The sequence below is a fragment of the Centroberyx gerrardi genome, chromosome 10, assembly GCF_048128805.1.
Source record: "Centroberyx gerrardi isolate f3 chromosome 10, fCenGer3.hap1.cur.20231027, whole genome shotgun sequence".
NCBI classification, from domain to species: Eukaryota; Metazoa; Chordata; class Actinopteri; order Beryciformes; family Berycidae; genus Centroberyx; species Centroberyx gerrardi.
Window position 1 is genome coordinate 12,181,756 of NC_136006.1, and position 15,923 is coordinate 12,197,678.

General features: G+C 42.9%; 1 protein-coding gene across 1 annotated transcript in view; it reads right to left on the reverse strand.

Moving 5' to 3' along the window:
- LOC139915574 (neuropilin-2-like) overlaps window positions 1-15,923 on the reverse strand; it is a 109,596-nt gene that overhangs the window by 37,471 nt on the left and 56,202 nt on the right. Inside the window, exons 8-11 of the mRNA XM_071904231.2 lie at window positions 13,673-13,817; window positions 9,136-9,311; window positions 8,694-8,867; window positions 7,233-7,377 (exon numbers count right to left, since the gene is read on the reverse strand). Of these exons, the coding sequence (XP_071760332.2) occupies window positions 7,233-7,377; window positions 8,694-8,867; window positions 9,136-9,311; window positions 13,673-13,817 (640 nt within the window). The remainder of the gene's footprint in view (window positions 1-7,232; window positions 7,378-8,693; window positions 8,868-9,135; window positions 9,312-13,672; window positions 13,818-15,923) is intronic.

Sequence of the window (15,923 nt, forward strand, 5' to 3'; positions counted from 1 at the left end):
TATGGACCCTTGTGTATATGCCAAACAGGTGGTGTATGTGTGTATGTGTGTGTGTGTGTGTGTGTGTGTGTGTGTGTGTGTGTGTGTGTGTGTGCATATGTGCCTGCCTGCCTGCCAACAAAACAACTAGGTGTGGAGTGAAAGAGATGAGAACATAGCAGATGTTCTGATAGCTCAGTCATTTAAAACAGGAACAAAACTGGCAGCTTGGCAGCTCTCGGTTCAAATCCAATAGTCTGGGTTACAAGCCCTAAATTACATGTTGCCTCCATAGCTAGCGTGGATGATTAGAATGAGTCCTGCAATAATATTCTGGCTTTTGTTTCTGTTTTCTCATTGAGGAATGCTAAACTATAGTATTGTGTGCCCCGTAAGAACCTTGTATCCCTAATTTCAGATTCCGTCACTGTAATTGGGAGCTGAGATTGTCTCTCATGTGTGGAAATTGTTTCACGGCTCTGAGGCCAGGTCTGACTGCTTCAGCTCCATTGTAAAATGGGAAAACAATGCAGGGGCGGCAATGGAAAAACTCGTTTTTTCTCAGTTTCCTAAAAGCTGATATTTTTTAGATGAGGTTTGTGCTTGACACTGACATTATCTTTGTCTGTACATTTAGTGACTGAACGATGATGAGGTGATAAATGAATCTTTGAAGCAACACAACGTGCGACTTTACTGGCAACTGTGAACGAGAGCACATCCAGGAATAGCATTGCATCTGGGTCACGTTTCCTTGTTGTATGGCTAATTGACTATCAGGAGAAAAGACAAGGTGTCAGTAAACCTCTGTGCCATGTGTGACTGATTGTTAATGACGTGGTAAGTGAGACTTGAAAAAGTGCTTTCTAGCTTTACAGTGAAACATATTCACTGGTGTAAAACAGACTGTATGTGCTTGTGTCTCTGAGTGAAAATGATTTCTGGGTTTCTTTGCTGAATGGAAGACAATCTTGGAATAATGTGCCATTTGGTTGAGGTTTCTGTGCGACCCTGGTTGATTTGAGCAATGAGGAGATTCTAAAGTAATTTCTGCGTCACATGCCAAATACTAATGCTGCCTTGCTGGCTAATACAAGAGTGTAAAAAGAAATCGTTGAATAAAGTGCCATTTGGCTTAAAATGTATCTTTGCTTTCTTGTTGATTAAATGGCGAGATGCTTAATTAATTTATTACACGCACACATACACATATTACTTTGTTGTAAACTATGAATGAGAGAGCATCCAGAAATAGAATGGCATCTGGCTCATGCCCCTTTGTTTTCTCAGTAATTGATTGTTTGAAGAAAAGATGAGATGTCAAACTAATCTCTCGGCTGCATACCCAAATAAATGTGGCCTTGTTGTTTAACATAGGAAAGAATGATTGAATAATGGATAATTTTTCATGCTCCCAAAGTCAATGATTGTTTGGAGCAATAAAAAGATTGACTGATGTGGATGTATCTTGTTTCAGTTTGCTTATGTTTTAATAGAATAGTTGGTGAAAAGACAAGATGTCAAACTATTTTTCTCTTACATACATATTTGCCCTAATCAAGAAGATAACAAATCATGATGATAGTGATAATATTTTCTTATACGTTCATTTTTATTGAATGTTTGTACCAATAATGAGGTGTTAAATTAAATTAATGGGCCCCATATGGTAGGTAGATGCCCCTTTGTCAGCTAATATGAGAGTGTTGGTTGTTCAGTTTTGTTGCTTATATAATTAGATGAATAATTTGGAGCAATGCTAAATGATGATGCCACATGACAGTAATGTATTAGAATACAGTAGTGACCTTGGCTGTCACCAGCAGAGGTCCCTGTTTTTCCTAGAGTCCACCCCCCACCCCCCCACCCCCCCCCCCCCCCACACACACACACACACACACACACACAGAACATAGCTCTGAAACCAGCTATTGAATAATAGAAGGGACACTCTGATTGCTGTCTTCACTGCTGGCCAGTTCGCCCGTGTGTGTGTGTGTGTGTGTGTGTGTGTGTGCGCGCGTACAGTATGTGTGTGTATGAGCGATGAGCGATGAGTGTGCGTCTGTCTTACGCTGCTGGGCCGTAAGATGTCTCTTTTTATTTATTCATCAATTCATTATTTCACTCCTTTATTTATCCCTCTCTTCCTGAGCAGAGAGGAGAAGAGAGAGGAGACAGGCAGAGTGGAAACTGAACTGTTCACAGACATTTTTGTTGGGTGGGACCTCAGGCAAAAAGGGGGAACTTCCACTTAACTCTGGAGGAGGGAAGGGTGTCCCTTTAAAGTAGGGTACCTTTTTTCATGGATATTATGCTTATTCTCTGAGAGGAAGAAAAAATGCAAAAATACGATATTGAATACATTCACAAAGGCTCTTTCTGATTGGCAGAACAAAGGGGCGGGGCTTAAGATCTTTTTGAACCCTACCTGTGTAGAGAAGAGCAGGAGAGGATTAGGAAAGAGGAGGTGTGAGTGTAAACTCATCCTCATAGCATTTAATCTGAAGGGAGATGGAAAGGGGCTTTTACATCTCTCTTCCAGCTGCTTGACTTTATATCTTTCTTCCTGTTTGTGGCCTTGTGTGTGTGTGTGTGTGTGTGTGTGTGTGTGTGTGTTTGTGTGTGTGTCTGAATTTATAGGAGAGGTCCAGCAGAGTTTAATGTGTGCATGTTTGTGTGGACTTGTGTCTATGTGTAAACAGCTCTGTTCAGTGGACTGAAGCTGATGCACTCTGTTGAATATTTTATCTTCCGTTACAATTCAACACATGCACAGATGCGCGCATGACACACACACACACACACACACACACACACACAGCAGAGAAACAAGGTCTATGTTGTCCTCAGTCGGATGTGCTTTTTTCACTTTTCATTTAAAGTACTGGCAAAATCGTGACTGCAAGGACAGTGACATCATGCTTTTTTTTTGTTTTTTTTTTGCTTTTTTCAGTGTTATTATCTTTTCATGATTTAGAATGGGGACAATTAAGACCCAAACCAACTGCATTTGAACAAACCAACCTGCTCTTTACAAGTACGGTTCACAATAATTCAATGTCAGCTGTGTGCGATTGTGTGAATCTGTGTGTATGTGCATGTGGCTGTGAGATATTTAAGATAGTAGCGGTGGCAGTAGCCGTGTTGTTCATGTAAGTGGGAATGGGAAGCATTGTTATCATGTCTAATGCATGGATTACATCCAGAGGGGAAACATCTGGCATGCAGACCCAGACAGCCAGACCGGCAGACTATCAGCGAAACAGTCAAGAGGGCGATGCTCACTGTGATCAAGGCTATGATGGATATAGATATGATGTGCATGGTGTCATTAGTCACCATCACAAGCCATATGTGTGGAGAACAAAAACACTGGCAATGTAAAATCACAAGATTCCTGTAGCGATAAGCTGTACGGCCGTGGATAACTGTAACCTAATATTGTTCATCATTGGCCTATCAGGTAAAGTCTTGATTCAACACAAGTAAAAGTCAATTTAAAGGATAATACCGGTGTTTTCTTTTAAGTTTGTGCCAATTGTCTAGGTTGCCACTTTCCTTTACATTATTCCTGGTGTCTGCACACAGTCTGCATAGTTAGAGATATCAGGGCTTGTTTTCCTTCCTTCAGAAGAAGCCATTTGCTGCCATTCTTTCTTGTACAGTGTACAAGACAACTCCCACAGATCTGAAAATTGCCTGAACTAGATAATCCATCACAGTAAACCTGAAGCCTTTTCGTCAAAGTTTCTGTTTTCTCGTTATGTCATTGTGCCTGAGTTTAGTGTTTTCATATCAGCGTGCACATTATGTTACACTCTGCTACCTGTCAATCACCTGACATCCACAGCAAGAACTGGAAGTCTCTGCCAGGAAATAATCCCTTACAAACTTTATTGTCACATCCATGTATTCTTATTTAGGTTGATATATGGATTTAGGCTTTGTTAGGTGGGACAGCAGTTCGAGCTGGGTTTGACAATTTCAAGCTAGGTTTGAAACCATAAGGTTTGTATTAAAAAAAAAAAAAAAAAAAAAAATGTTACAAAATCTGATTATGTACAGCTTGCATTGCAAAATGATTGGGGGCAATGTAAAGTAGACATAGACAGAAGTAAATGGGTATTCTCCTATAAATCAGGGAAAGCCATGATTTTGCGCTCTAATGAGTGAATAGTAATGGCTGAAATATGTTGTTTTCTCAGTGTTCAGTTTAAGTTTTCAGTCTTTCCAGTGCTACCTATCTTTTTATAGTATAATCAATTTCATCCTCAACTGTATTCTGAAACTTGGATAAGTAGCACCACTTAGCATCACAATAGGTTAAATCTTTCACTCAGGCAAACCTTTAATTTAAATTTAATCCTGTTTAAGCCAAATTGTATTCATGTTATGTCTGTTTTTGCCCAGGAAAATTCTTGATGTAACCATGGTAACCTGTTAACCTGTGTTAACAGTAGAGGATGTACCCTCTGCCCCCATCACGACCAGCCTCTTGGCTAGTCCTGACACAACTAGGATATACCAGTCCCCCTGGGCACGCACACACACACACACACACACACACACACACACACACACACACACACACACACATAAATAGATGGGCAGGCAAATAGGTGGCTTGGATTATGGAGCGTTCAGATCCTTTACCTAATACATATTCAAACTTGTGCTTGCATGTGTACACACACACACACACACACACACACACACACAAACTGACACATAATTCTAGTGACAGGACATCAGTGGCAGCCAACAGCCCACTTCCTGTCCGCTGGGACCAGGTACGTGTCATTTCCTGTTCCTGTCATCACCTGTCACATGTCACATCCTCACTAAAGCACTGGGATGTGATGGCACATGAAGGGGAGGAGAGAAGATGAGAGGACAGAGGAGGAGAGAAGAGAGGAGAGGAAGAGAGAGGAGAGGAGAGGAGAAAAGGAGATAGGAGAGGAGAGGAGAGGAGAGGAGGAGGAAGCCAGTCGAAAAGCAAATGAGGTGATGAGAGAGAGGAGAGGAGAAAGGAGAGTGGCCATAATGGCTGCATTTTCACTGGGCCATTTGCAACTAATTATACAGTTCTGGCTAAGAAAATACTTGGAAGCAAAGTAGAGTTAGTGTTTAAAGTACAATTATGATTATTATTATAATCACTGAGATTGTATCTAACAGTTTCTGGGTCCTGACCCTGCCTAGTTGAAAATCTGGTATTTAACTATGCTGCTTCCAAGTGTTAAAAGAGGCTGATAATACAAAAAAATCACTTGTGTTGCAACAAAGTCAACTTCCACAGCCACAGTGAAAAAGTAGTCATTGCCTATACTTCACATGCTGGTGAATTTATGCATCATTAAAGGATAAGGCTGGTGTTTTTTAATGCATTGCTTACCGTCAACAAATCCTATGAAAATAACAAAATCAGCAATGATTTTGTTTTGCCAACAAATCTCGTCCATGCAGCCGGTGCCCAGTGAAGCCATGTCCCAGCAGCCATAGAACTCCATTGTGTTAAAAAAAACGGTTAAAAACACGTCAAAGAGCCATGCCGTTGCTCTGGGCAACATATTTCATCATCACGATGCACCGGGCCAGCCGACTTTTTCCTCAAACAACTTAATAAGCCGGCTGTAAACACTTTGCGATCTCAGGAAAGTAGTTCCGTAGCACCGAAAATAGTCCCCGGCGTAATGAAGAATTTGTTCCCATTTGAATTTGATTTGGTAATAACTACAACAGTCTGACTTTTCGTGGTAACAGTTAGCGATTTTTAAAATTGAAACTATGTCTTTGTGAGCTGTATTTCAAGGTTTTTAGCTTACAATTGGAGCCAATGACTTCCGGGTTGACGGCTAAAAACGGTACGTGGGAAGGATTTGTTGACGGTAAGCAATGCATTAAAAAACACCAGCCTTATCCTTTAATGCTCAAGACAAATATAAATGTGTGGAGATTTGGACATAGACCTGCTTAAGTGTTGGTGTTACACTGTGCAGCTGAGAGTAACTTGCGTGCTGCAACTAACAAGCTCCACACACAACACTAAGATACTATAATAAAATCCATACAGAAATCATACATACACGCTAACCTCACTAAAGAACCATGCACACTAATGGTCTGCATTCAGCACTATAACTCTTTACACTAATCCTACAATACATATATCAATACACACTCGCAAAATGCATAAAATGGAACATATTTCACAGAGGAAGCAAGGCTGAATAGTTTCTTTTTTTTTTGCAGCTGTAACAGAATGGATTTAGCAAATGTCTGGGGAAATCCCAATGATCAAGAATACATGACGGATTGATCGCAGATACTCAAATTCACCAGAATACATAGCGCACCTAATCCTCCACTACACACTAGCTACATGCTACTAGCTGTGAACACAACGTAGCGTAGCGCAACTACACAGCTGGCCATTATTATAGTGAAAGTCTCATGACCTAGACATGCTAATCCCTGTCCAGACATGCTGCAATACCTCCTATAGGGCAAGCTGATTAACACACCCACATTCACATGTATAGTATGCATGTAAGCAAGTACATGCAGACACACACACATATATACATACATACACAAAAATACACGCAAATACGCATCATGATCTAACCATAAGGCACGTACAATGGCAGATAAAAAAACACAGGCACACACACATAAATGCCTTCAAACACACAGACACACACAGACACACACACAAAACAGCACACACGTCGCAGAGATTAACGCTGTGATCTACATAGTCGAACACTGTTTTGTTTTTGATGATGCGTGTGGATTATGTAATATACATATATGCAGATATATAGCAATAATCTTGGATATAGGTTTGTATGGAGTGGGAGAGATTTGCGCTTGGTCACAGTTGGTGGTGATTCTACTGTTTCATGCCCCAGGCCAATGTGTTTTTATTATGTGTTTCTGGATGTTTGTCACATCGTAACAAACAAAGAGGGTATTGTGCATGTGAATGTGTGTCGATTATCTGGGTGTGTGTGTGTGTGTGTGTGTGTGTGTGTGGGTGTGCACTTGCATATATTGCCTGCAAGCTTGTATTTGTGTGACTGTGTATTTGTGTTCATGTCTCTGAAAATGTGTTCAATCGGTATTTGATGTGCAACTATGTGTGTGATCGCATATATGCATATACTGTATGTGTGCAGGTGTGTTTCTGTCTAGGAGTGCATGTAGCCATATATTATGTATATGCATGTGTGTGTGTGTGTTCTTACCTGGCAGGTCACAGCCGAGGACCTCCATCCTCATGCCGATCCCAGCAGGCGACCACCTCTCTGGGTAGACTCTGATGAACTGGGCCGCTATCTCATCAAACCTCCGCACCTCCGGAGTGTCGTAGTGGCTGTTCCCCTCAAAAATCTAAGAGGAGGAGGATAAATACAAGAAGGAAGAGGTGAACATTTGTCCTTGTGCTATTAAACTGTGGTGAAACTTGGCTTGGATGGTTGGATTAAAGGGGTTAAATGCAGCTATTTCACTGGTTATGTTGTTGGGGAACCTCCCATATCCTCCCAGCACCTAGGAGTCTAACGCTGCGTTCACATCTTCATGCTCCGCTGGATTGATAGTGACTGGAAGTCATTCATTCCAGTGGAGGATATCTTGTAATGGATTAGCGCCCCTGGTGGCTCTCTGCTCCGCTGGCCAACAGATGATGGATCCTTTTTCTATTTCTACACAAAATCAAAACATTTTCGCTCTAGAATGAAGGATGTTTTCTGGCATTTCACCCCTCTCTACACCTGCTATTACAGGTATGTGGAGTCTCATTCAAAAACAACAGCAAAACAATGGGCCAATCTTTCCACAATCATACAACAATACTAATCAGCATTGTTTTTCAGCACAGTGTGACACATGCCATAAAAATATGTATCCTTTGATTTTCAAATAACTCTTTGAGGTGGCTTGCAGCAGCCTCAGGCAAAAACACAAGATTTAGCACAAATTAAAAAACAAACTAGACCAGACCAAGACTTTAAAAATGTGGACTTGATAGTTGTAACACAACATTGGATTCATTGATTGAATTCTATCTTCTGTCTTCCTCGTTTCTTAAATTTGAAAAACTCCTGATGAATTTCCCAGGATACTCATATAAGAAGACAGGCAGATGAGAGAGAACAGGATTTTACCATCAGGAGAGAAGCCGGAGACTCAGTAGTACTATTAAAGCGTTTTAAGACTGAGTCTCAGAAAGGACCACAGAGTTTAAAGTGCCCTGTCTCACAGCGAGTGTTGAGTGGTGATGCAGAAAAGACATTTTTAATTAACACCCATGAGAGAGAGTGAGCGAACGAGAGAAAGAGAGACAGAGGGAAGCGGAGAGAGAGAGCAGGATGGAGTTAGAGAGAGAGACAAAGACAGAGGCAGAGAGAATGAGAAGTGAGGTGATTAAATTGAATTATTATCAGAGCCGAGGCTGTAATAAAATGGCTTTTTTCCTGAAAATGACAAGGCTGAGAGAGAGGGAGAGAGAGAGAGAGAGAGAGAGAGAGAGAGAGAGAGAGAGAGGGAGAGAGAGAGAGAGAAAGAGAAAGACAGAAGGAGAGAGAAGAGAGAGTTGAAAGACAGCTATAAATAAACTACAAATGAGGGAGAACTGACAGTGACAGTCACAGAGTGTGTGTGTGTGTGTGTGTGTGTGTGTAGGTGTGTGTGTCCCCTTCCCCTACCTTAGCGTATCCAGTCTTGCTGTCAGTGATGTAGGTCCAGTCTTTGCCGGTCAAGCTGTGTGCCAGCTTGAACTTCCTGACGAAGGCTCGATTCTCAGCGCTGGTGCTGCCCTCCAGCCCCCTGGCACCCTGGGTAATGATGCCACGCACCATCTTTGGCACCCCAAGGTCCACCTGAAACATGGACAAATATAATCATCATCGTTAGCTCATTCTCGGCATTACAGAAGCCACTCACATGCTCATTTTACCAGACGTCCTGCTCATGGGGGGCAACATTGTTAGTCCTGAAGCCTACAATTTCTCAACTGAGATACAAAGGGATTCAAACTAGCGACATTTACTTTCTGATGCAGTAAAGTGAATCCCACCTGTAGCCACCAGCCATGTTGGATAGTCGCTGTAATCTAAAGAACAAGAGGATAAGGAGACAACGGCGTACCTGTAGCCACTCCTCTCCAGCTATGGGCTGCGTCGGGTTGGGAAACCAGCCGGAGCGACTGGCCACCAGCCTGGCCGCCCCCATGGAGCCGTGGATGTCCCTCATGGAGGAGGCCGAGATCTGGGAGTCAGGCAGCAGCCCAGACAACATGCCCTGCAGCTCTGAACAGGGGGCATCTGGACAGGAGAGAGAGAGAGAGAGAGAGAGAGAGAGAGAAAGGGTTAGGAATACTGTTTTAAGTTACAATGAATCAGCATTTTGAGAGCGTCTTGCTTCTGTAATTTGATATATTTCCTGTTGAAACAGGATGTTAGGGTGGGACATAATGCGAGGAGCGATCATTCAAAAGCGTAAACCAATGGGAGGTCAGTAAAGGAGAGAAAGGCAGTTTTATTTGATGGAAGGGGCAGAGCGGCAGTATTGTTCAAAAATCTGAGATGATATTATTTGGAATTTTTATGTACGGCTACTGGTACAGGAAGTAACCACATCTTCCAGGAAGTGAAAGTAATGAGATTTTGACATAAAAATAGCATTGGGTATTAGGTCTTGGAATAGCTAAAACTTCTAATAATTTAAATATTCTTCCTAAATTAATGTGACTTTCAGGTCAGAAATAATTTTGTGTCGCCATTTTATTTTGCAATGAAACTCTTCAAATGATGAGTCATTGTGAAATGAATTGTGAAAACGAGCATCGGTGTTACACTCCCCTGAACTGCTTTCCATCAGCCCGATTCATTATTTTCCTTCCTGCTGGCAAGTTGATGCATAAATTTAACCGGTCTACCAAAGGGGATTCTTCATGGGGAATTGAGCCAGAGAAATCCCAAACTGAAGAACTAAATGAAAGCATGAAGCAGATCAAAAGCGATACTGTTTATAACACAGGCAATTGTGTTTTATTCGTGCGAGCATCACAATGTGTTATCCCAATGAATAATGAGAAAAAAACAAGGAAAATATGTAGAAACTATAATAACTTCATTGTTGTATGCAAAGTGACAGTGCTTCTTTTTGAAAACAGAGCGGATGAAACGGAAAAAGGGGATAAAGGTAGAGATGAAGAAAAGATGTGAGGGGAGAAAAGAAGAGGAGGCACAAGAAGAAAGATGGGAGGCGAGGAACACGATAGGAGAGGGGTTAAAGGACAAGGAGGAGATAAGAAGAGAGACAGAAAGGTCAAACAGAGCGAAGGACTGAAGAGAGGAGGAGAGGAGAGGAGGAGGAAGGCGAGAGGAAGGTAGAGGAGGAGAGAGGGAAGGGAAGAGAGATAGAGAGAGAGAGAGAGAGAGAGAGAGAGAGAGAGAGAGAGAGAGAGAGAGAGAGCAGATTGACATTGAAGGGTGACGGTGATTGACGGTGACATTCTTCGGGTCTCCATGGAGATGAATGTTTAATGCTGTGACGTTAGCAGCCTTGCCTCGCTCCAGTAAATAATGAATCAACAATAACAAAAACAACAACCATGGCTAGATCAGCTCTCTCTTTTATAATAGAGGTAATTCTATCAAGTTTTTATTGACTTTATTTTAACATTGAAAACATGTATATTTGGTAAAACTCTGAATTGTTACACAGGTGACGCTGCTTAAAAAGCCTTTTCAGATGAGGGAAAAATGATCTATCTATCTATCTATCTATCTATCTATCTATCTATCTATCTATCTGTCTATCTATCTATCTATCTATCTATCTATCTATCTATTCTAGCAGCTGCTGCACTCCAACAGTCTTTTTTAATACAGGAGTGCAGTGGGAGTTGATGTGAGTATCGTCTCTGGAGATCACAGAAACAGAAATAGCTAGATATCGCACACCAGCATGAGAACCCTTGACTTATAACACACACGTGTACACACACACACACACACACACACACACACACAAAAGGATACATGCACCAGCACGCAGGAGTTGAGTAGTCAAGATCTCTCACACAGGTTGAAGTACACTCCTCCACACACACGCTCTGAAGTTTAGCCCACACACACACACACTCCCACTGTGCTTTTCCCGATAACATGGGATCACAAAGGCCGCAGGAGTATACCAGTGAGGCTCTATCTGGCCCTAACACACACACACACACACACATATATACACACGCCTGTAGGCATGCATGCACACGCACATAGCAGGCACACATGCACAAACACACTCACATACACACGCACAGTGAGAAAAATGATAAAGGTGCTAAAAATAAAAGCTTGATAGGTGGTGTAGGCCTGAGATGAAATGAGATTAAGGAGGAAGAGAGGGAGGGATGGAGGAAGGAAGGATCGAATGAGGTAGAGACAGAAACAGAGACGGGGTGGAGGGAGAGAGAGAAAATGAGAGAGACAGGGTAAGAGAAAAACAGACAGGCAAGGAGTGAGAATGGAAGCTGTCAGGAAAGGCAATAGAGGGACAGAATTAAAGGAAGAAAAAACTAAGTGACAATGAAGAGGGATAGGTAGAAAGCGAGAGAAAAGTGGAGAGGAAGACATAAAAGTGTGATTTAAGCTAATGACATGTCATTGACCGACTGCTTTATGTCTGCCTTTATAGGCCTGTGTAGGGCATTATGGCATTCCCCCTGGCAGTGTGTCAGGGTGTGTGTATGTGTGTGTGTGTGTGTGGATGTGTTTATGTGTGAGAAAAGAAGACAAAGAAAAACAAAAAGAAAGAAGGAAAAAAAGGAACAAAGAAAGAAACAAAGAAAGAGTTACTACATGGTTATTAGCAGGTATCTATGGTTTCACTGCAGGCTACAGACATATTTTACTGAAACTGCAGCAGAACAGCTTGTTTTTCAGTCAAAATATCAAACTCCATCACCTCACAACAAAGGCACAGCAGTCTTAAACTGTGGAGATTTTGCATATATATACAGTATTTTCCTAAAGTCCATTTTGAGGTAGCGGACATGGCCAATGTTGACTTCAACAGGGAGAAGGATCGGTACAGAAATGGGCAAAAGATATATTGAATGGATTGTGAGCGCTGGTCCTCTGGTGAGAAAAGTCAGGTGATGCATAATGCAATTCCAGGTGTTAAAAATAGGGTAAAAACAGCGATTGTTGAAGAAGAACACAGCCAAAGATACCTGATATATGCCATGCAGCATCCCTGTCATCCCCTGTTGCTTGCTGTCTCGCTCTCTCTCTCACACACATACACACACACACACACACACACACACACACACACACACACACGCACACACAGGCAGTATCATATTGTTTCAGTGTGATTGTGATTTGTGTGGGTGCTGAAATAGCCCTCCTAGATAAGAGCATATCTGTCCCTCTCAATGGCCACTACAATGGCAGCAGAGAGAGGCCCTAACCTAATAATGATACGGTATAGCAGGGACGCACACACCCACCCACCCACCCACCCACACACACACCCACACACCCACACACACACCCACACAAATGGATTGACACTCTCTTTCCTTTTCACTGTCTGTCTCACACACAGATGTGCGCGCACACACACACACATTGGGATTCACATACAAAAACACATTCTCCCCCTCTTCCTCTTTTACACACACACACACACACACACACACACACACACACACACACACACACATAAACACAGACAGTCTAATTAGGTTTTATCTATTTATAGTATTGAGCTGATTATGCTGGTTGAAATTGTGTTTGTTTGCCAGGGCTGCAGATGAAAGCTGAGAGCCTGTTACTCTCTGATGTTATCACCCACACATCACACTCTAGCATTATTCTATTAGGACTCTGCGCTCTGCATGTGTGTGTGTGTGTGAGAGAGAGAGCAAGAGACAGTGAGAAAGAGAAAGAGAAAGAGAAAGAGAAAGAGAAAGAGAAAATGTATTATGAAAGAGTGGGGGCGAGAGTGCATGTACAGTATAAGCACACAAGTGTGGGTGTGTTTGTGTGTATGTGTGTGAGCTGAGAGAGAGAGGGAGAGAGGGAGAGAGAGAGAGAGGGAGGGAGAAAGAGAGGGAAAGAGAGAGAGAATGAGAAAAGAAAAGAGGAAGAGAGGAAGAATCGAAGCTGTGGATGGATGAATGGATGGATGGATGGATGATGGATGGACAAACTAATGAATTATTTATAACTGGATTAGATCAATGCAGATCTGACTAAAGAAAGAAAGCAAGAAAGCAAGCAAGCAAGAAAGAAAGAAAACAGCAGCACCTCGCGTTTGCCTATTCATTTCTGGCAAATGACACATTATTACTAAGGGAGTTACCTCTGCTCTGACCCCCCTCCTGACCCGGTGTAGAAGCCAGCGCTGACCCAGTATATCACGGGTGTAAAACTGAACCTTTCCGACTACAGTTCATGACCCAAACTGGGCTGTCGGCCTTCGCCTGGCGGGTTCCCACATGGCAAGACCGCCAGCATGTTTTCATAAGAGTGGGTCCCAGGAAAAAGTTTGAGAACGCCCGGAGCGAAATAAAAACTCTACGTGTGAGTCGTAGCTCTGCGCGGCTGATTTAAGCGGGGTCTCTTTCAGCTGGGTCTCAAACAGACCTCGAGGTTTCCGTCTTCCTTACCTGTGATCTGGCAGCCGTAAAGCTCGAAGCGCAGCGCGATGCCGTTCTTCCACGTCTGAGGTCTGATCCGTACGAAGCGGGCCAGGACCGGCTGCGGGATCCGGTTCAGAACCACCTCTGTGGGGTCGGTATTGGCATGGAAAACCTGGAGAGGGACAGAGAGAGAGAGAGAGAGAGAGAGAGAGAGAGAGGAAATTCAGGTATTAATCATAAGAACGTGATACTGAACTGAACCCAAGTCTTCTGGTTGAAGAACGACTAGGCCACCCTGTTGCCCTACAGGAGTGTTTTTCCAAGAGATCTCACGCTCATAAAGCATAATAATTTCTGTTATGCTTTGATATGTGTGTGTGTGTGTGTGTGTGTGTGTGTGTGTGTGTGTGTGTGTGTGTGTGCATTGGGGGATTGTTGGGGGGGAGTCCATATCTTTCCATATCGCTTTTATCTGCAGTGTGAGAAACACACGCACACATACATAAACACATACATAGGAAGAGATGAGTGCAAAGGTTCACCAACACACACACACACACACACACTCTGAGGGCATGCAGTGTGTAATAAATCAAGGGTGTAAGTATGTGGGAGAGCATCCTCTTCTCACGTCCTCTTGACATAACCACACACACACACACACACACACACACACACACAGGAAAACACAATTTTTACTCCTTCACACACAGAGAACAAAGAAAAACATACACTGTCACCCCTCAACACACACACACGACACAACATTCACATACACACTGCATCTACCCTTCGAACACACAGACACACACACACACACACACACACAGAAAGCCACTGTCTCACACACCACACACAAACACACACACACCACAAAACACACACTGTCACTCCACCGCAGTACATCATGCACTCCAAGCCCCCACAATCCCTGTCGCGTGCACACACACGCACACGCACACACAGCGAAAATACACACTGCCCCCTAACACACACACACACACACACACACATAAAATTACTTCCTCTGAAAACACACACACATAGATAAAAAGGAAATTGCATGCAAGCGCACACAGCCAGAAGCACTCTTTTTGTCTCTTGACACCAAGACTTTATATCTCTGTCTATCTGACTGAGTATCTCTCTCTCTCTCTCTCTCTCTCTCTCTCTCTCTCTCTCTCTTTATCTGACTGTCATCTCTTTTGGGCTCACCACAGGGAAAACACAGCTGGGCTTCTGTTTCTCTTTCTATCACTCTTTCTCCTCCTTTTTCTCCAACTTGTTTCCACCTCTTTTTTGGCCGTCTACATTTCACTTTCTCTGCTCCTTCCTGGCTTTCTTCTCTCTCTCTCTCTCTCTCTCTCTCTCTCTCTCTCTCTCTCTCTCTCTCTCTCACAGCCATGATATATTGCTGTTAATTTTTAAATAATCTATCCTGCTGTTTCATTAAAGAACCTCAAGACTTGTTTTCCCTCGGTGTCTCTATCACTCTCTCCATTATTTTACATCGGTGCTGAACAGAAACTACCATTGCTTCAGTGTCTGTTTATTGCACTGAGCAGTAAATCTTATTCAACAGAGCCAAAGGGTATTCATTTATAGTTGTTCACCACTCTTTTCGGGGTGCGTGTAATTCCACTATTTTCTCCCTTCAGAGGTGACAAAATTTGGATGAATGGGGTTTCCGACTTGCAGGAGCAGGGGCGGGCTAGTGGGCCAGCTGGGAATTGAACCCATGACCCTTGGGTGAAGGTACAAAGTCAGACCCACTGAACTCATGCCCTTACAATGCCCTTAATACCAGAAACTGTAACCAGTAAAATGATGGAAAAACGCCTAAAGGCCCCAAAAGACTTAATGGGATTGTGGTAGAGATTGTAATTATGAGTGTGAGTGTGTGTGTGTGTGTGTGTGTGTGTGTGTGTGTGTGTGTGTGTGTAAAAGTGTAATTATGAAGTCTCGCTCTAAGGGGTTGGGGGCTCGGGGGTGGTGGGTGGATGCTGATTTCCCTTGGTGAGCACTGGAACATTTCCTCAACACACACACACACACACACACACACACACACACACACACACTGTGCAGTATGTGTATGTGTCTATGTGCACGTAACAGTGTGCATACACGAGTCTATGATTGTGTGCGTGTATGCGTGTATGCGTGTGTGTGTGTGTGTGTGTGTGAATGTCTAACCTTGTTGCTGCCCCCTACCACCTCTTAAAATTGGCAATCGTGTGGTGCATTTGTGTCTGTGTGTGTGTGTGTGTGTGTGTGT